The sequence below is a fragment of the Manacus vitellinus genome, unplaced genomic scaffold (genome assembly GCF_001715985.3).
Source record: "Manacus vitellinus isolate BGI_N305 unplaced genomic scaffold, ASM171598v3 scaffold_35_pilon, whole genome shotgun sequence".
NCBI classification, from domain to species: Eukaryota; Metazoa; Chordata; class Aves; order Passeriformes; family Pipridae; genus Manacus; species Manacus vitellinus.
This window is the reverse complement of record NW_021940498.1, coordinates 5,287,963-5,310,288: the sequence shown is the minus strand read 5'-3', so window position 1 is coordinate 5,310,288 and position 22,326 is coordinate 5,287,963. Positions and strand designations below refer to the sequence as shown.

At 37.8% G+C, this 22,326-nt stretch overlaps 1 protein-coding gene across 2 annotated transcripts in view; it reads left to right on the top strand.

Moving 5' to 3' along the window:
• The first annotated feature begins 20,918 nt into the window (after positions 1-20,918).
• The window catches only part of GBE1 (1,4-alpha-glucan branching enzyme 1), a 111,458-nt gene continuing 110,050 nt past the window's right edge, over positions 20,919-22,326 (top strand). For both annotated transcript variants that reach the window (XM_018077076.2, XM_018077075.2), the window contains exon 1: positions 20,919-21,126. In XM_018077076.2, the coding sequence (XP_017932565.2) occupies positions 20,934-21,126 (193 nt within the window). In that variant the 5' untranslated portion in view covers positions 20,919-20,933. The remainder of the gene's footprint in view (positions 21,127-22,326) is intronic.

Below are 22,326 nucleotides of genomic sequence, written 5' to 3'. Positions count from 1 at the left end.
CAGAGGTAGGAAATGCCAAGTCTGTCAAGCTAAGATTTTTTTTTTTTTTCCCCAGATATCCCTCTGATCAGCTTGTTGGTCCTTATGCAGTGGAGATAAGTGTAGTTTGCTGCAAACCCACTACCTGTCAGTTATTGTTGTTCAATTTTAACAGTGATTTCTCAAAAATGCGTAGTCAGCTCTGGGGTGTAAGTTGGAAAATCATTGCATTCTTGGACAAGGAAACAAAAAAGGGAGGTATTGAAGTAGAAAGTCCACAGAAATATGTTGCCAATATAGCAGAGGATACAGTTTGTAGGTGCAAGAGCATGCTTACAAATACAATAATACAAATTGTTGCTGGTGCCCAGTCCAACCCAGACAAAACCTGCAGTGATGAATACCTTCATGTAATGGCATCTCCACTGAGGACTTTGGCAGCAAAATTATTTTGCTCACCAGTAGTGTTTGCTAATACATTGACAAGCATTTCTAATGTAAGCCTGGTTTTAGAACAACAGTCTTCACATTTGGAAAGGTTAGAGACTGCTTCTAGGTAGGCTTGCCTAAGTCCCGCAGAGGGTGCTGGGTGTGACTGAAGTACAAGGTTTGACATCACACTTGTGCAACTTGTGGATTTTACCAAGAGGAAGCTGATTGAACTGCAGATTTTTGGCTCCACTGATCACTGTAGGTTATCAGTTTCAGAGGCTGTTCTTGGTGGTGTTGACTCTTGTCAGCAGGGCATATATGTAATTGCTTGTTTAAATAACTGTAAAAATGCCACTGAAGTTTCTCCACAGATGGGTTTTTTTTAAATGCTTCATGACATTTGTCTAATACAAGCCATGTTTAGTCTGCATGAAGAAAAGCAATGGGATAGTAGTAAACTGTGGCGACTTTTGTATTTTTTCTGCATCTTTTTTCCAAACTAAGGTTTGTCTATCCAGTCCTTGCTTGTTCAAAAGAACAGATGTGCTAAGACAGTCAAGATTCTTTTATGCTGTCACTTTATTCTGTTTTCGAAGTTTATCTTGATTCTCTTTCCTAGACTCAGTGGGTTGCCTGTAAGGCAACTGTAAGAAATCTGGGGTTTTGTCAAAGAGCCTCTGGAACCTTTTCTGGCATTCATTCTGTTAGTGTTACTCCACCATAGGTGTCAGACACGTGGTGCTTACAGTCATGTCTGTTAGTGTTTAATACAGACCCAATGCACAGATGTTGTTGAGGTGAGTGGGCAGATGTTTTATCACTTGGTATTCCATAAATTTCCATAGAGATGGCAATGAGTTGAAGGAGCAGCAGGAGAATAAAGGCTAGAAATGGCTTGTGCTGTGTTTTTGGTGTTTGTTGGGAATTTTTTTTTTTGTAACATTACTTCTGATATTTCCAGTGAGTGTTGCTAGTTAGGGCAAGATCAGACATGTTTGTATCAGAGAAACAATGGCATAGAACCTTAAAATCCCTAAATCAACTTTTTTACCACCTTACTGGAGTGGTTGGAAGCTGACACTTGCTTCCTTCTGGCACAGAGAAACATGATTTTGGTATGATGGCTCCAAACCCCAACTCTGGTGTTTCTGGTCATGCAAAAGCATATAAGTTATGTTTACCAGAAAAATAAGGATAAGGTTGTTTTTTTGGGGGGTTTTTTTGGTTTTTTTTTTGTTGTTGTTTTTTTTTTTCTTTTAAGGGCCGCAGTTCTTGTGGCAGAGAAACTGTAACAGAAAAGTAGGAATAAACAGCAATTTGTGTCTGCCTTGTAATGTCTTTCATACTTTGTAATGGTGTACTTCAATGCAATTTTTTCTGGGTATGTATTTTTTAAATATCCAGAAAGTTTTTGGTTTTTGTGGAGGTATGGGGTGTTGTGTGTGGGTGTTTTGTTTGTTTGGTTTTGTTTGTGGGTTTTTTGTGGGGTTTTTTTGTTGGTTTGGTTTGGTTTTGGTTTTTTTAAAATCTACCTGTAGTAGATTAGCTTTCCCAGTCTGTGTTGCTGAAGTTTTTGATTCTCAAATGTCAAAGCAAAGAAAGTACTCCATTCTCTACAGCTTGTGAATTACTCCTCTGGCTTTCTAAGGCTTTGTGCAGAATAGTCTGACCAAGACTTGATGCTTCATGGGCAGCTCTGCTGGAGAAGGTAGGAAGGAAGTGAAAAGTGATGGTTGAGAGTTCTCTGGGTCTTGCTGTACTTCATCAAGGTGATGTTCCTGCTCTACTTTGCTTTTTCCTTTGGAAGAAAAGAGGCATTGTAGAAAACTTAAAATTCAGTGGGGTACAAGCTTTCACCTGGTAAAAATCTAATAGTCTGTAAGATGTAAAGAGGCATCTAGAAAACAGTAGAGATGGCATTGGTGTTGTGCATGTGCTTTGGCAATGAATGCATCATTTGTTAGACTAAAAGCTTAGGCTTAAGATTTTCTTTTTCCCTGCTATTTCTATTGATACTCTTTCATCAACTGATCCACTTGTAAATTATAAAAGAACCCAGAGGGAAATTGATGTGAAGAGAAAATCGTGGTCTTGACAGATGAACTCAGGAAAGGTTCCCTTGATATGCAGTAAGGTGGGGAGGATAACCAGGGGGCTTGTAGTTACTTCTGTGCATGTGGTATGAGAAACTATAGACTTCAGAGGGGAAATCAGGTGAAGCTTTGAAGGCTGTAATAGCTTTAAATAACTGTTTGTAATTTAACTCCTTACTCAGTGTTTGACAGGCTGTGCAAGGTGTGCTTTTCCCCCTCTTGGTGAGCACATTTAAAGAACTTGCTAGTTGGTGAGAGAAAAGTAATCTGTTCACACAAATCAAGTATTTCTTGATTTGTGTGCTTTATCCTGCATGAGCAGAATGGGTTCTGTTGACTTTATTGTTGCTTCTCTAATCTTTACTCCAGGTATCAAAATTATGGAAATTGAATTTAGAGCCTTTACAGTGATAGGCCTTGTCTAATATAGATTACATGTATGACCTTAATTGAATGACAGAGATATTAAATAAACATTATTGAAATTGTATGTATCCATAGCAAGCAAGCTGGTCTGTTGGACTACTGTAGTATATCAGATTATTAGTTTAGTGTTGAGGGTTAATTATTGACTTGAAATCCAGGGTAGGTGGTGAACTGATAAGGATAAGATAGTGGGATACTGTTGTGCAACTTACCATAAGATTCTAGTATACTTTGCTACTTCTACCTTTCATAATATAGCCAAAGCATATTGTGGATTGGATGAATCCAATGCGTTTTCCTACACACACAGTGGCTATTGTAGTATAACATTGAATTCCTGTCCTGTCAAATAATTTCATTTTAGAACTTTTGATAAACTTCATTGCCTGAACAGGAAAGAATGAAAAGGTGTGGATGGTGTGAGAGCCAAGGCAAACTCGGTAGCAGAAGGAAAAGGAAATAGGAAATGCAGATTTGCAGACCATCTCTAAAGGTTGTGAAGAAACCTTGGGTTACCTCCCTCTCAGAAAGTATCAGACTTTGCTGCCTTCTGTTCTCCAGCTATGAAGTTGAAAGTGTGTGGTGTGGGAGTTGTCAGGGTAGGATTTTTTTTTTTTATAATAGTTAGGGTGGTTATGAGATGACTGGAGCAAACAGGTTGTAATTGCAACCTGTAGTGTTGCTTTTCATGCTGGTCATTGCAGTGACGTGGTAATTGCAGCTCACAGGACATCTCAGTAACTTTTGTGGTGGGCTGTTGCCTCTGCTGGCTCGTTCCTTTGTGCTCTGCTGTGATAGCTGATGAGGGAGATGGTCAAATGCATGGAGCTTATATAATTGCATCACTGTATCATGCCTGGGAGCATGATGGCTGTCAACCTTCAGGTAGAATAGTGGCATATTTCAGTGAGTCTTCAGTAATTCTTAGTGTTCTGATATCCTGGCTAGATATTGCTAAGAAGTTTTTATTAGTAGGTGGAATCATGTAACTGCTTTTTGTTAAGTTTCTGGGAATTCAGATGACTTAAAAGAATACTTTCTGCATTATTCATGGTGCAATTTGTATTGGATACGATCATGTCAGTACTGCAGTGAATGCTGTATATTATGGGAAATATTTCTTGTTTGGCTTGGCTTGTGTAGGGTGTAAACATGTCGTGATACATTTCTGACAATACAAAACCCTTGTGATTATTGCAAAGATATCTTGAATTTAACTAAATATTATTAAATACACAGACTTTTTGTGTGTTTTCAGATTTTAACAGATATTCTGCGTTGCATCTTCTCTTTGCTAGTTACATTAGCAACCTCATTAATGCTTTTGCCTGCCATTTTCTTGTAAGCATTTATTGTGTACTTTTTACACAGGGAGCAATCTGGAGTATGTATTGTGGGTGTGCAAGCCAGCACTTCATAGCCTTTGGGAAATTTGGGGTTCTGAGGCTGATAATAAATCTTTCTTTGCAAAGTACAGAACTTGGGTAACTTGCAAGGTGTAGTGGAGGAAATTCACTTCAGAGCATTTAATTACAAAAGAAAGAATAATATTTTAGAAAGATAGAAGTGTAATAATGAAATACCCAAGTACTTGGTAGTAATCTAGAAGGTATTTTTTTATTGTTCCTGTCATGTCTGCGCTGCATCTGATTTGTAAACTTTCAGAACAAAAGTATTTGTGGAGCAAAATTGGTTTGATTCTGTATCATTGCCATAACTCTTAATATTTCAGTGTTATTAAGTAAATCAATTGAAACCTGCTGCATACCACTGCAACTTTTCAGGAGTGCTCCTGAGTTTTCATGAGTGCTGTCAGGGCTGAGGGAGTAGAGGGCATTGTCAGTTTGGATGGAGCTGGTGGCATGGAGTCATACTGATCAGGTATAATGGAAATTACAAGTGCAAGTTAAATTATGACAGTGTTTGTTTTCAGTCTTCAAAGTTATTAACAAAATGAGGTTAATTTGGCTATTCCATTCTGTTCAAGGTGTGTTATCTGTGGGTTTGATGGGGGGCCACTGTTTGTATGTGTGGTTTTGGTGACTTTTTGGGGGGGAATGGAGTTTTGTTTTGCTTTGGGTTTTTGTTCTCTGAATTTCTCTGTGAACTGTCCAAGCAGTGAGGATTTTCTGGACTCTAGCAGTCAGCAAACTTTGAAGTTCACTGAATGGTCTTAGAATAGCTGTCCTTGGTGCAAGATAAACTTAGTTTTAGGTTTACTTTTGTTTCTGGGAGAACAAACAAAATAGGGAAATCAATAACCAAGTAAGCTGGAGTAGTTTCTGTTGCTTTCACTCCCCACCCACTGCCCTCTCCCTCCCTCCCAAAAAAGAAATTCCATCAAAAAAACCCCACCAAACACTTTGACAATTAGTTGCTACTTAGAATTTATTCTTAAAGGAAATATAGAGGGTGCCTGACACTGAAATTTGCTTTAGAAAGAGCTGGTTGACCAGCAATGAGACAAGATCGTTTTAGTAAAAAGTTTCCATGTCACAGTCACTGTCACTCATTTTAGTTTGCATCTATCTCTGCCAAAATACGTATTTTGCAAGGGCTTACCTGTTTTGCCCAATAACTTAATATGTAAATAATGAGCTAAGTAAGGAACACATTTGCTTTTCCTGCTACCTTAAACTTTTAGCAGAATGGATTTTGTTCAGTTTTTAAAGCTTTTTTTTTTTCCTGTATGTCTTGGCTTTGAAATATCAGATTCATGAAATTGTATTGTGGACACTTGTCTTTGTCTTGGGAACTGCGTGGAGAAATGTAGCCCTGTTTCTCGGGGAGTTCAAAGCCTGGCTCTGCTCCAAGCTGAGGTGGAGAGCAGGGGCAAGGTCCTGCTAACAGGGAAGGTTGTGGGCAAAGAGCAGGTCAGGTCCTGGCTGTCCCTGCTTGTCGCTTGCCCTGGAGTTTGGAAGGGCTGGGAGCCTTCTCTGCCAACGAGCTGACTTGGTCCTGTGTGCTGTTAAAGGCTCTAAAAGAATCGTGTTGTGAAATGAGTGCAAGTTGAAGTCTGTATTATCTGATGTGAGACCCCCTCTCCCTCTGCTCCCAAATTCAGGTGTTATATAATTGCAGTGCAGTCCTAGCAACTCTTTAACACTGCAAGAGGGGGATGAATTACTGGTTTGCACTCTTTAATATTGTCCAGATCAATTTTTGTTCATGCTGTTCATTGCATATACTGATGTGCCTTCAAAATCTTGTTTTTATTATGGACTTTACCTCAGTAAGCAATCTGAATATTTATACTTAATTAGGAAGAATTGATAAACTTAAAAAGATTCTCTCAAGGAGTTGTCTGGCAAGTTGAAAATTTGTTTTATTCAGCTGTTTTTCTTAAAATCATCAAATGGTTTGGGTTGGAAAGGACCTTAAACATCATGTAGTTCCAACCCCCTTGTCATGTGTAGGGATGCCTGCAAAGGAAAAACAAATGTTTAGAGTTGAAACTTGCTTATTCTCCTCCTCACACTTCCATGGTATGTACATCTTGTGCTGATGACCTGGAATGAGCTGGTTCTGCTCCTGTGACTCCACGTGGGACCTGAGCTGTGACCACATGAGCTGGATGATAGTTGGGATTTTGTGGTTGTGGCCTGTGTTTCATGTCTGACCTGTACTAAGGGACTGGTAGCAAGAAGGGCCTTTCTGCCAGAGTCTCCTGTCTGTCTGGTGTGTTGCTGAAAGCTTTTTGTCACAGCCCAATGCGAGGGTGTTGTGTGATGTGACACACTGGAACGGCACACCAGGGCTTTGGAACAAAGGTGTCTGTAAACTTTGTCACACAGTCACCCACTGATGGGCTGTGGCTTAACATTTCAAAGAAATCTAAGAGTTCATTTAGTGTGCACCTCCTTAAAGGCACTAAATGCTCAGCTCAGAAAAATGTGAGAGTAATTATGAATTTTTCTTGAGGTAAATGAATGGTAGACTGTAAGAATTCAGTCTTCCTTCAGATTGAAAACTAAGGGAGATACATCCTTATAGCTCTTTGCTGTCAGAGACTACATGTGTGGGCATGAAACTAATTCTAGTGAATCAAACTGCCCCATTCCCTCCCTGCTGATGCAGAAGTATGTTGATTTGTCTTCTGCAAAGGAAGACAGGCATGTTAAAGTCCTTCCAAAGTAGCAGCTGGGCTGTTTTGTCTGTGGTTTTGTATGTTTTAGCGTTGTGGAATTCCTTTATTTGTGTGCATAAATACACAAAGAAAATTAATGCAGGCTTAGGGGAGGTGTGTGGAATTGCCAGTAATCTAAGATATATTAGAATGCTTTGGCATTGCAGTGCTTGTTGTATATCTGTCATTACGTGCATTGCTGGTTTTATATATATTGTCATGTTCTTTGTGGTGTGACTTTTTTGTGGGGTTTTTTGGGTGTTTTTTGTTTGTTTCTTTGTTTTTAAGCAGAACTGGCTAGCTTCAGTAGGTGTAAAGTACTAAATATTCACAGAACGATTCTGGTCCAAGGGGACCTCTGAATGCTGTTTATGTCTCAGCCTCCTGCTCAGGCTCAGGTTACTGTTGAATTGGGACTGGATTGTTTAGGATTTTGTTTTCTTGGGTGTCAAACCTACATAGGTTTGACAGAATAGAGATTCTGCACCATCTCTGGAGCCTTGGTCCTAAGAGAACATTTATTTTCTTCTGTTTAGCTGGCACCCCCTGTCATTTTTTACATATGTTTTACTCTCAAATCTTTCATCTTGTCCCAGTTCAGATGACAATTGAAAAAGGCTTCTAACTGGCAGTACACAAACTATGTGTGTTAGGAAGGAAAGAATATGCCTATAGATGCTAATGTATGTGTAGCCTTGTAGGAGCTGACTGTGAGTTCAAGCTCTCCAGGAGTAGAAGAAAAGGTTTAAGTATTAATTACTTGGGGGTATTACATACAGTTTACAGGTTACAGATTTGTTTATGGAATAATAAATAGCCAAGCTACTCTGATGCAATGACCACATTGTGATTGAAAAATGCACACAATAATTCTTTGTGTACCTAACAATACTATTTTTTCACCAGCTTTTTTCTTAATACGTAATATTCTTCATAAATGAAGAAGTTAATTTCCTAACATTCCTGTGATTACCTAAAGTTTTGGCTGATGGTTTTCCTCCTGGGTTATTCACTTGTACTGGTGCATATCAAGCTGACCTCAAATAAGGAGGCTGTGCTGACTGAAGCTTTGGGACTAACCTGTTGTCCTGCTTGGCTTCAGTGTGTAGGCTTTTCTTTGGCAGCTTTTCAGGTTGGGAGTTGGAACTAGTAGTATTTTCTAGGCTTAGTTCCAGTAAAGAGAGATTATTTTTATGTTCTAACAGAGATTATTTTTATGTTCTGAGTTTCAGGTGGAAGAGGGGATGTAAACACCCAGATTTGCAGATAATCATATACATATTTATATTTATCAGTCAAGACTGTAGTGCACTTTCTATTTTGTACTTTAGAGATAGACAAGCACTTCAAAATACAACTTTTCAAGCAGGTCAGCCAGTGTGAATTGTCTAAGTTCCTCTATAAAGAGAAAAAAACATACTAAAGTGGTCATAGGAATGTTATAGTGAGTGCAAATTACTAAAAAGGGAAATTGTATCCAACATATAATCCATTACTACATTGCTCAACCTTTTTGCTGTCTAAGTTTATCCATTTGAAGTGAGCGCTTAAGATATTCATTTTCTGCATTAAAGGTTCTGTGTGAATAAAGCTTATGTCAGAATTTAACATGAAAGACATCTCTAGTAGTTGTTTTAGAAGGTGCATATAGTCTGAAAGCAGAAGTGATAAATCTGAAATTGTAAAAACCAGAATGGTTTCATCCATGCAGCAGATAGCTTGTCCATCTTATATTTCCTAACTCCTAATATTAGACAAATGTTTATTCCATGATCTCTGAAGTTTTCCCAGTAGTACTTTATAGTAGTAAGACCACAGTTAGACTTTTATGTGCAACGTATCAGGATGACTAACCCTGGCAATACCAGGCTCTCTCTGTTTGTAGTTTTGCTTCCTCTTTCTCCCCCGCACCCTGAACTGTTGCAAGTGCTTTTCTGTGTCCCAAGTTACCTCATCACTTCAGATATTTAAAATTCTGATGTAAACTTCGCTGTCTCACTGTGTCTCGAGTTCAGTGGTTTGAGTCTTGCACAGTAATGCAGTGTTAGTTAATACCCTCCCCTCTCTTTTGTTTGCAATTTTCCTTTAGTCATATCAATTCAAAACTTGAATCATAAGCTTTCTAATATTGTGACAGATAAATCACAAATTATAAATGACTCATGTGCTTCGAGGCTGCAAAGTAATGATAACATCTAAGATTATTGAGCTGTCCCTACTAATATCAAATACAGCTGCAATCCCATCAGAAGGCAGGTGCCTTGGAAATTATGTCATATGTACTTAGGAGCTTAAATCATGTGAAAGTGGGTATATGGTTGAGACGAATCCAACAGCTGCTGAGCAGTGTTCTTTCTGCAGTTAAGTGCTTAACAAATTTTTGGCGTGCAGGAATTCATACAGTTGTAGTCAGATTAGAGATTGTGTGAAGAAGGTACAGTAGCTTAATGTTTCAGAAAATTAGCCAGACTATGTAAAATCTGCAGTCTTCTGTTTTCTATGAAGGTTTGAATATTCAGCATAACAACTTCAAGAATTTGATGTTTATACTTTTTTTGGGTGATGGTGCAAATTATAACAATTGGTATTTCTTACCTTGGTGATCATTCTAACTGAAGTCTGGAAAAAGCAACTTTTAGACTGCACCTTAAAAATGCTTGGCCATGAATGACAGAAGCTGTTGTTTACAACAACAAGACATGATTTTTGCTTACTCCTCTTCTGTGGGAATAAACTTGATTGCCTCAGACTAGTTACAGATGTTTAAATACACAAGTTCTAATTGTAGTTCTAGTACATTGACACTAAATTATAAAGACTCTGCATTGTGGGCTGTATAAATGTTTGAGTGCTTGGCTTCCCTTGCTGGTCCTGTCTGCAGTAAAAGCAGTTAAGAATTAAATTTAGACAAGCTTGTGCTGTGAAGCAAATGTGGTGCCTCTGCTGAGGTGCCTGAAGCTGGTGTGATAATGGTGTTCCTCCCTCCACCCTGAATCCCTCTAGATCTTATTTTCCAATCACTGGTGGTAACTTTTTCTTCCTCAAAACTGTCCTCTAAAAGGGCTGCTTTTCATAGGCGGTTCAGGAAACCCAGAGAGCACACCAGACTTGGGGAGTTGAATGTGTGGTCTGTGTGAACAGCCCCACTCAGCTGCTGAGCCTACAGAGAAAACACTCCTTGATCAGACCAACAGTGCCTGATCAAAAGTGGCACGGTGGTCAGCAATAAAATCAAAAGTCCTTCCTTCTCATTTGATGTTTAATACTTGTTTTTCTAACTATGATTCTATATGTAAAAGTCTCACACATGTTTTTCTTTCCTGGAGTACTGGGAAGTTTTGTTTCTTGCAATAAAATAGGGAGGTAATTGAAAAGTGGATGACAAATATTTAAAGGCCGAGAAGAAACAGACAGTGGAAGTATATCTGTGTGCGTGATAAAGGGAAAACAAGCCACTTGATTTAGGTGGTGTATGACTACATGCACAACCCAACATTTAGGCTAAACTAATAGGCTTTAAAGGGTTATTTTATTTGGTGGAATACTGTAGGTTTATGGAGAGGATAATTGCTACATGGAGAAAGGTTTGGTGAGCTAGTAGAGAATCTGGCTGTTGCTATGGGTACCTTTTCTCCAGCTGCCTTTTTGACAGCCTCTTAAGATGGTTGTCCATTTAAATCTGTTTAAATTTTGACAAAGAAACAGTCCTATAGTAAGGGTGATTTTTTTGATAATTATCAAGGATGAGAAAATTGAGTTTTTAACACACCTTTCAAAAAGTAACTTTCAAATAATGAACTGCTGGAATATACAAACTGTTCACCTGATCCATTAAATCATGACTTATTTTTTAGTTTGTGCAACAAAGTCTAAAAGGAGGTGAAGTAAGACTTGTGGAAACTAGCAGTGAAATGTAGCCAGAGCAACTGTGCTCTTTCCTGTTATGGAGTTCAAATAACAATTCATACTCCAGCATGTTCCCACCAAAGTGGGATAGGTGGCAAAGGCAGTGAGGAATAGCTGGTGTTTTATTTGAATTAACTTGGAGTTCTGACTTGTGATTTAAAAGCTTTTCCCTGTTTGGTAGACAAATTAAGCTTTCAATTCTTAACTTCTTGTGTATTTATTTAGAAAGGTAAGTCTTACTGCTGTGTTGAGCTTCATTTATTGCAGTTACTGTTGCTTGTAGCTTTACTAAGAATGTAGAAGCTGAACTGATGGAGCAGTCTTGAAATCCAAGTTTGAAAAGAAACAGATGCCTGCTTATGTTTGCTGCTCTGGCAAGCTAATTTAAAAAAACAAACAAAAAAAAAAACCAAAAAAAAACAAAACAAAAAAAAAAACAAACAAAAAAAAACCAAAAAAACCCAAAAAAAACAAAGCAACAAAAAAACCAAAACACAAACCCACAATATACAAAATAGCTTTTAAAACAAAATTAAAGAGTGACTGAAGTCTGGACTATTTTGTGAGTATGTGCAGGGCTTTTACAACCCATAGGAGGTGTGTGAGTTGGCTCTCACCATACAAAAAATAACTTTATAAATGGTACTAACTGGTGTTTGCAGGTTACTGAAGTCCTACAAGAGGTAAAAACACCTGTCCACCAAGAGGGAAATAATAAATTCTTTTTAAGAAATTCTATGGGTTTTTTTTTTCCCCTGAACCCTCTTGTGTAGCTTCTTTGTGTGTTGATTACAACTTTTTACTGGTGTTGTAGGAATCACGGACTCTTTCCCCCAAACTAGGCCTTGATTTCTATTAACACAAAGACAGTCTGTTGGCAATAGTTGGCAGTGGAATCAAATGGGAATTGATAAGCTGTCGTCTACAGCTTCATTAAAATGAATTCTGGTAAATAAAACATTTGAGTTCTTTCCAGATTAAGGTGTTTTTAAGCATATGTCTATCTGATGAATAGAAACAGTTGGAATGTTCCACTACTAAGTACATGATTATAAAAGGAACAATAAACTGATTTTATTATGGGGAGAAAATCTAACCCATGGTTTCCAGCTAAATGTACTGAATAACATGAAGAATTTTTGAACTTAAAATAAAAATGCATTAGTAAACCAGATGATTTTTTGACTGTGTTGTGTCCCTATTACAACACATTAACAATTATATTGTTCCTGTAGGTTACCTGTGAATGTGATTAATGTTCAGTATTACATATTCTAGTGTGTTTTGGCAATACGGAAATCTGAATGTTTAACAGGAACACAGTTTCAAATTGAAGCAATAAATCAGAGTTAGTGGAGTAGGGCCTGCAGGATGCCACGCTCGTGGACAGTCACTGAGAGCAGCATCTTGTCCCACATACTTTTGGCAGCAAGAGCCTCTTTATCAGCTGCTGTCTTTCCAGTCACGCTTGTGTTCATGTCTCTGCTACATGCTCTGCTGATTACCTTGGAAAAGGGCAATGCTGTAACTGTTCAACTGACCTTTCAGTTTATTTTCTCTTGTGTAATATGAAACATGAGCTAACACAGTCTTAGTCTAGGTTTTGAGACAATCTGTCGCTGCGTTTCTGCAGCTCTCTGCTCAGATGGGATGGGGTTTCTCTGTGGTTATGTTAATTCAAAAAGAACTCCATCAACTTGCTTCAGATATCATCACAACAGAGCACCAAATTATTATAGCTAAAAGAGGGGCTTTAGTCTACAGTTCATGCATAATAAAGAAGGCTTAGCAGACGGATAGTGAAACTGGCTATTAAATGAAGAAATCTTATACCTAAAGTGTTGATCTCATAAATGTTCTAAAGTGTAAAACAAAATAAATGAAGTATACACTACTGGTAACTTTGTTTCCTTATATACAGAGAAATATATAGAACTGTCATTATTTTGAAATTGCTGTTTTATTTAGACTGTTTCCTAATGAAAGGGAAGCTGTCTTGAGTGCTGTGCCATTCTGGGAGGTTGTAACACAGTGTAGTATCATAAGGTTTTTGGGGCTGGCTGTATGGTGTTTGGGGGTTTTTTTGTTTGGTTTGGTTTGTTGTTTTTTTTTTACCTTGGGGAGTATGTGTTTTAGTTATTTTTAAAAAGTAACCATATACCTTTTAAATCATTAGAGGGTAAAAGAAAATGGCTTTCTTGTAGCAAGTGTTGATACTTGTGTATACACTTCTCTCCGGCTGGAATTGGTGTTTCTAAGTAGTTTGATGGGCTTTGATGGAAAGAAATTGCCTCTTGCTCCTTCTAAACACCAGTAATTTGTTACACTTACCCTGCGAGGTGCATCCATGTGTTTCTAATAAACTAAAGTGGGTGATAGATGAACAAACATGCAGGGATATGTGTAAGAGAGCCTCTCAATACTGTGGGGAGGGTTGTTCTCAGGAGTGGGATTGGTTTAGATAAATCACTGGAGTAATCATTACTAAATGATTGCATTGAGTTTGCATTTGATACACCTTGTAATCACCCCTGCATTTGCTTCCCAACTGAGAACTGTGTGTGTTTGTTATGTAGCTGATGGCCAAAACATTATAGTTGTCAAATGCTGGTAAAGCTACTAAGTTGCCTTAATGGTTAAAGCAGGGAAGATGCTGCTGGTGTCCTGTCCTGTGCACAAAACAGTGCCAGAACTTCAGTCAGCAAATGATCTTCTTGCTAAAATACTATGGAAGGGTATTTATTAGGCTTCACAGCTTATAGGTCTTTACCATCTCTGTTAGAAGAGAAGCATCCTCTGCTGGTAGCATGTCAAGAAAAACTGTGGTTTCTCTTCTTCTGCTGTTTATTTGTCATGGTCCTACATACTGGACTGTATGTTGCTGTTGTGGCTTGACTTGCACATGCAGTGACACTTGAAGTTAGTTTGGAAAGAGCTGATTCTGAATCAGTCACCTTTCAACAGAGCGAGTGATTGTGCATTATACACCCCCAAGAAAAGATTTCTTAATTTTTATAACACTGCATTTAGTTGGAGATGCAAAAACTACACTATCCCTCCGTGCACAAATGTTTCATCTATCCATACTGAAATCATGGAACATCCAAAGAGAGTTGGGAGTTATTCATTATCTGCCCAGTAGAGCAGAATTGGGAAAGTTATTTTTGAAGCTTTTGCCTTTCTTACTCGCTTGTATGAGTTCTCTGCTGGGTGGTTTTTTACTAGTTAATAATAAAGCCCTTCTTGGGTAGGAATTGCAACATAAAATGGTTTAACTGTGTAAGTTCCTTATTGGAATAACTGTCTCCTCGATTCATTTGAATGACAGTTAATTTTATTACACCTGAAAGGAACTTAATATCATTGGCCAACCTGCAGAATCCTTATTTTTCAGCTGAAAATGTGTGTTAAATCGCCCCTGACTTGGAAGAGAGGTAAATTACTTGTGTAGGGAATAATTTTCTGAATGGAGGAATTAGAACCTCTGGGAAATTCAGATTTAGCCACAGAGAGACTTCTTAAGATCATGATTTCAGAATCACGTAACGTCTTTACTTTTAACCTGTAGAAAAGCAAAATTAAATGGTCATCTTCTGAATCTCTGTAATCATCAGCCATTACTTTCTGTACTTCTAAGGCATATCTCTCAGAATTGTTCTCCCACTTCAAAGGTTGCATGTGTTCAGATGTTCCTTGATCTGTTTAAATGTGTATTAAAATGATTACCTGAGTGGGATAGGACTCATCTGTGCAGAAAGTGTAAGTCAGTCATCTACAATTATAAAATTGATATGAGGTAAAAATAGAGTAAATCTGCTGTTCTGATGTAGTCATACCTACCTGAGATTTCCTGTGCCTTTACATACAATTTTCCTTAAGTGTGATTACTTTGTGTACTACTCTGAAGAACCAAATTAAAAGTTTATAACAGGAGATGGAGGAAAGAATGAAGTAGAATCCAAGGCTTCTGTTTTGGTTTATTTCCACTAGTGACAAATGAAGTAGAAGAAGCAGCAGCAAACAGGAATTTACTTCTATTGCAAGTAGAAACATAAGACCATATCACATAATTCTAGTTCAGCATGGTCTGATGCCTTTGATTTGCTGGACTGCAGAAATTTGCTTTAGGAAGAGCCTCATCTATCCTACTTCTGTCTTTCTTCAATCCATCCTCTTCTAAGCAGCTGAATGACAAGAATTTGAGGGAATAACTAGCTACAGAGAAAGGGAAAGATGAGAATCAGGGACTCTGCACTGGCTTTGGTGTCAGTGAAAGTGTAACGGCATCTTCAAAGTGATAGCAGCAATATTAGAAGAAAGTAATTCAGGAACAGCCTCATAAAGCTATGGACTGTGTTTTTATTTTTAACACTGTCATTACTGTAAATGTTTGTATTTGCTGGAAAATTGAGAACTTGGCTGCAGAGAGTACCTTACTGGATGTTTTCTTCCACATCCTTTTCCCTTCAGTGTCTGCAAAATTGGGCTTTCCATGTGGTTACCAGATACCCTTATCAACATCTCTCCTACTTGCTTTCATTTTTTGAATAGATTAGCATTAACACTGGGCCAATGCTGTAGAAATAAACTATGACAAAAAAGCTGGTATCAACAAAAAAAAAAATGTAAAGGATGAATAGCTACAAAAATCAGCATCATAAGCAGAAGAGGGGCTAAAATCACTAATTTCGGTGTTGGCGCCACAGGTCTTAAAATAAACTGATTGACTGTTCTGTAAATTGCAGTAACAGCTTTATTAGAAAGTTTGAGAACGGACATAAAAGTGTCTTGAAGTTTTGCATCCATCTTGGAGTTCAGAACCAGCCTGTTTAAATGAGGGTGATTTGTTTGCTGCCAAGGCCTTTCTGGTTATATTAGTTTCTGTCTGGATTACTGTGGTGCCTAAGAAACTAAAGCTAATCTGATTAAATATAGAAGTTTAAAATACTACAATACCTCTTTGTTGTTTTACAAGGCAGCCAGAAGGAGTTAGTGCCCCTGGCTACTTGGAAGAATAAAGACCTGAAAGCTTTATGTGGGGCTCTAATTCAGTGTTTTGATTTACCATCAGACTTCTTCAATGGTCTGCCAGAAGTCTTATTTCACTAAAATAGCTGACTTTGAGGAAGAGGGGGAGGCTTGGCTTTTTGTATTCTTATTCTCCATGTTGAAGCTTCTAACACATGCCTGAAACTTTTAATGGGATTTGTAGTTGAATTAAGTCAGTGGTTATAGGAACTGCACCACCAGGAGTGTTTAGTATATCAGGGCTACCAAATAAATAGAACACTATTTTTTGTATAAGGGCTGTGTAGTTTTGCATCGAACTCTGAGAAGTGTGTACCTCTACTGTAAAAGTTTTAGGTCTATAGGTGTCCATAAGATAGAATATTTGAGGGTGTTTTAGTGATGGAAGTGGGAGGAGTAAGTGCTCACCTGAAAGGCCAATCTTTGAAGCGACTACTGATTTAATGTTGTCTTTACTTGTTCTCTATGAAGGTTATTTTATTGGCAAGATACTTGCTTTCTGAATAGCCATTATACTAATTCATGTTTGATGTTTTAATCCTGCTTCAGTGGAAAGTCAGCCAATTCCTGCACTTCTATTGTAAGGCTTTAAACAGAGCTGCATATAAAGCATGGGATTTAAGGCAATGCTGTGTTACAAATTATGAATGTAACAGTAGGAAAAGACTGTTGTGACCCTGTTTCAAATGATGTTTATGATTACCAGTATTTCACAGGGAAACAGTGGTGGGGAGGGGGAAATGCTGGTGTAGGAGCATTTGGTGGCAGAAAAGTACTTTGTTGCAATTTAGGTGTGTGTGTACTTGGAGAAATTCCAAGACTGGTCTGTCTTTCCAGTTAAGTCTGAAGAAAACAATTTCAGTATTTCAGTTTTAAAAAACATTGATCTATTAACAGAATTGAGTTGATATGGGACTTGGAAAGCTTGCTTTTTTGTAAGAACTCTAGGAGCAAGGAATGCACCAAAAGCAGCCCCCTCCTTCTGTCTGCACTTGTCAGATGTGTGGGGCTGTACCTGGCTGTAGAAAAGGACTTCATGTGCAGCTACTTCCAGTTATTACAGACCCTCTGTACCTGAAGTTCTGTAGGTCCTATTGTTTCTCTGTTTAGGTTTTTTTGTCCCAAAGTAATGGTTGTACTCTAAGTCATACTTGGGTGCAGTTTTTACCTTGTAATCCTCTTCGGTGTCAGCTGTAGTGCCAGGAAATGGAAAAATCTTCAGAGGCTTTGCAGTCAGTCATTGAGCTGTGAGAACTTGAAAAGTATGAAGGCAGAAGTCAGTCTTCTGTTGTGACTTGTAGGGCTGAGTGCTGTTGTTGACTCTGTTCCCAGGTCCAGAATGTTGAGGTTCTCACCTATGAAATGTGTCCAGGGTCATGTGTCATATGTGCATATATGCATAACTGAATGTGACACAACACCCAGTGTTGAGGGGATCACAAAATCCTGTCTTATCAATATAATGTTTACCTCTCCAGTTTTAAGACTTGTATTCTAGTAGTGAACAAAATAAATGTTTGGAATTAGTTGGCAAAAAACTCTTTCCTGTCACTTTGTGTGTAATCCTGGGACTTTGGCTTGGAAGATTAAAAAAAAAAAAAATTTAATAAGCTTCAGTAGTGTAGAAATGAATGCTGAAATTTCTGTGAAAGCAAAACCTTAAAGTTCCCTAAATATGGACGTGAGCATGTACTTAACTCAGTCCTTTCCTTTAAAGCAACAACAGGCTGCAGTTGCTGCTTTACAAGACCTTTCTGCTGTTTTACAAGACCTTCTAGGACAAGTAACATTGTCCCGTGTCCAGATGCATTTCATCTCCTGAGATGAGTTTTATAGAGTGGCTCACAGCACCAGTAATTGATCCATTTCCGAAGTTGATGGGGTTTTTTGTTAACTTTGAGCAAAGTACAATTCTTTATTTGATAATCTCAGGAGATAGTTAAAAAAACCAAAAAACAAAACAAAACAAACAAACCTGGAGGCTTTCCAGATTATAATTTAAAAGCAATTAGGGAGAACACTAATTGCTTCAAAAATCTTGATTTCTGCTGTGATGATGGAACAGTAATATCTGAATTAACTTGGTCTATCACAGTGTGCTTGTGTGCAAATTGAAGGAGCAATCTTAGTAAATGTACATGATGCTGTATTAGCTGTTCAAAATCTGTCCTATGTAAAAAGCTATTGTAAAAACGTTATATACCCCTGGTCAAGAATTCTTCTGTTTCCCTTCTTGCCCCCCCCCACCTCCTACCTTCAAAATAAATTATGTTATTGAGTGTGTAGTCTTGCTCTCCTCTACTCCAAAGTGAGCAGAGTCTTTTTTTCACTAATAGTCACGATCATTTCACATATTGAATGCCATGGTCTCTCTCTGCCTTGGTCTCTTTGTTTGCTTAAACTGAAAGACAAAAATTGAAGCAGTGGATGTACTCTTAGTGCCTCTATAACAAGAATCCAGAGTGTATATTGTGTGTATTACTGTCTGTGATTTTTTCCCAAAGATAGAGAATCATATAATTGCTTTCTGAAAGTCCATTTTCATCCTACCCACGCTCAAATTCTGAATTTCTTTGCTGCTTATTTCCTTGCAATGAGATGAATGGGCTTGGTTCCTCTTTGCTAGGGAGGGCTCACCCTGAAGAAGAGGAGTAGGCCATGGAAAAGGGAGATTATGTGAAGGGTATCAGCCTTTTCTGCACAGAGCTTTCAGTCCTTCTCTTTGCCCTGCTGTTCTTCTCTGGTAATAAATGTATAATTTGCCTCTTCTTCAGCTTTCAAGGGTTTGTGACTGACTTTTTTTTAAAGATACTCATCACTTCTCTCCCTCTTTCCTGAATGTGGGAAATATCACGTTCAACCAAAGGTGTTCTTAAAGCTGTGAAATTGTATTTGTGGCAAGAATGAGGGGGGGAAAGATTAATTTTAATTAGATAACATTCCACAACACCCTTTCTATTTTACCTGTGTCAAACTCATTACTTCAGTTAGATCTTCTTTGGAGTTACAGTAGCTACCTACAGCATAGCAGTTCTTGCTTCAGCTGCAGTGGAATGAGGTGAAAACAATGCAGGACGTGTATGTATGGTAGAGAAATAGGGATTTGTACATGACACTGCAAATATACCTCTTTTTATATATAGTTTTTCCTTTATCAAGGAGATATACTTCTTGTGTGTGTGTGTGTATATATATATAATTATACTTCTTGTATCACATAACCAACATATTTTAAAAAAAAGACTTAATATTGCAATGCCATTCTGTTATTTTATTTTCCTAGGGAGAACCCTTCAGTAATAATGGAGCGATGTGACTTTATTAAATGATATATGTTGAGCTTTTGAGGCTATTTGTGACTTGCTCTGTTTCTGTATTTAAACTTTATGCAAATATTTGTGGTTGCAGTTGGTTGAAATGTGAGTCAGTCAGCCGAGTTTGTATATGTGTATAATACACTTGTAGTTGGAAATCTGACAAAACGTTCTCCCTCAAGCACTTTAAATAAAATTGATTATCAGAGCAGGAGGAGTTAGTAGTGCACTTCTGAGGATTATACCCACGAGCAAATGTTAAGGGAATGGTGCGGGTGGATGGGCAGAAAAGTTGAGTGTATTTGCTATAGTTTATCCTGGAGACATTTTCAAATCTTGCTCTCTTTAAAGATGAGCATCAGTCTTCATAATAAAAAACCTGCTGGGAGATTAACCTTGAAAGTATTCATAATACTCTAAATTAATATAGGTAATGCTATTTACTTTAACTAGTAATTAGACACCTTAATCTTCTACTTTGAACTAATTAAGGGCCAATGCTAAATCAAAATTTTACAACAAATCACAGAGCTCTGTCTTAAGCCCTGACACTGCAAACAGGCTGCTGCTTTTATCCTCTAAGAGAAGTATTATCTCATAGCATTTACTTTGTTACTGTTTCTCTTTCCTTTTTCAAAATACACTTTTTTTGCTGGGGCTCTTATTAGGTTTTTACACCCTTCAGAAGATTCCTCACCATTTATGGAAAAGAGAAACACATTTCTAATTTAACACAGGAGTGTCTTATTTAAAACAAAAGAGAAAAAACTGTACAGGTTGCCTTAATTAAATGCCCAGCTGCAGCTTTTAGATGTGCTTCTGCACATCTAAACATAACAGCTCACACTTGAGGAGTCAAAGCTGACTCTCGTCTTTATATTGTACACCTGATATTACCACAGACTCCAAAACCACACTTGGAGAAAACAGAGCAAGATATGTTAAAACCCTCTAAACTGGTACTAGCAAAGTTTCATGTTAGAAGTTTATGGCATTTCAAGTCCTACTGGTGTAAGTAGGCTATGGTCCAAATAATTACTTCTATGAAACTAATTTTTTTCCAAACCGTTGCAGTGTCAGGGACTGCAGAGTCCTGCTGGTTGTCTCTGTAAAGAGGTTGCCTAATGAACCCCTTTCTGTAAGGGCCAGACTAGTTTGTCCCTATATGCTGTACTGCAAACTTTTCAGTGTCCTGAGGTTGTCTGTCCATTAAAACTGGCTGTGAGAGACGTAGCAGGGCTATACAGCTCTCCCTGGGAGGCTTGTGTCTGATATTAATAAGGTGGAGGAAAAAGTGCTGGGCTGTTCAGAGTGTGAAGTTCTCCTGCTGTGTGGTAATACTGGGATTTCTTGGCTGCCAATCAGGAGCTGGAGTCTTAGATTGAAAGTGCAAACTGTTCCATAAAGTAGAGAAAGTGCCAACAAATGTGAAGATTGCAACTTTGGACTATGTAACAACCATGGAAAAATTGTATGGTTTGTATTTGATGGGTTTTTTCCTACTTCTGTAGACAACAACTCTGATGTTATAGTATTAGGACAGTGTGTCAGTGTGTTTCACTTAATTTTTTTTTTTTAGGTTTTTACACTTGTTAATGTAAGAAAGGCACTTACTAAACTTTCTAAAAAATGTTCTCTATTTTCATTGAAAGGTACTCTCTCTTTTATAACCACTTGAAGAACATTGAGGAATGTGAAGGAGGCCTTGATAAATTTACAAAGAGTTACAAAACCTTTGGAGTTAACCAGCTTCTGGAAGGTGGAATATATTGTAGAGAGTGGGCACCAGGAGCAGAAGCGGTGTTTCTTGCAGGTGACTTCAGTAAGTATTCTCAGGAATATTTCTTCTCCCCTGCACCGTGTTTTACATCAAATTTCCTTTAAAGACAATTTTGTAGCAGTGATGAAATTCTGACTGTAAAAATATGTCATGGCTAAAATAAATAATATTTTCCTTTATGTTGCAGTAGCCTATGAAGGTATGTGTTTGTTGTATGATCAGCTTTATACATATTTTTCTTAATACCCATAATTTGTGTCACACTGCATCACATTGGTACTTTAGGCTGTCTAAACTATCAGAAGTTCTTTTTAAAGCTCTGTAGTTAGGCTTTTATAAAACTGTATGCAGAGAAGCAAAAATAACAGTGAAATAATTTGCTTTATCTTCTTTTACTGATCAGCAATGGACCAATTCTCACCCATCCTGAAAGTGTAGGCAAAAGTTCTGCTGGAAAACGTTAGCCTGAAATCAAACCAAAACAGTAACAAAAGTAGTTATTTTGTTTTGAGGGGAGAAGGATGGATGTTAGTGGAATGGGAAGGTGGCAGGATTACATGGAGGAATTGCATTGCTTGCTCTGAAAACCAGGAAGACTATTCCCTTTGAATTTGAAATAAAAATGGGAATTTACTTCTTCTTTGGAAGGCTAAATCCTGTTCTGCAAACTCTTAAATAAAAGGCATGTCCATCATTGGTCTTAAATCCTGCAATACTGGTTTCTATCTCTTTTTTGCTTGGGGTTTTTGAACCTTGTTCTATTTTTCCTTTTCACATCTCTAGTCTCTCTCTTCAGGGTTAGATGTTAGTCCATCAAGGTACTTGATCTTTTATTGCTGGTACTTATTGAACAGGGATTTTGGCTGTGAAATGATTTTGTTCATTTAACTGCATTTCAGAAGCATGCAGTGTTATTTATCCAACTTTGATTTTGCCAAAATACTGACTGGGGGGAGTGTTCAATTTATGTATTTATATTACAAAATGGTATATAAATTGCCAGTTTGAGGCAGTTAGTCCTTGTGCTTAAAAAAAAAGGTAAATGTTGAGTATTTCTTCTTCCTTTCATGTCCTTGAGGAAACTTGAAAGGACAAACTGTATTTGAGGGAGGCAGTCATGAACTTAAAATTGTATGTATTTAGATAACTTTAGAGTTAGATTAACTGCATTTGCCATTATTTGTAGTATCTGGTGGTGCTCTCTAAAGTACTGTGGTTAAACTTCTGTAAAACTGTGTGTAG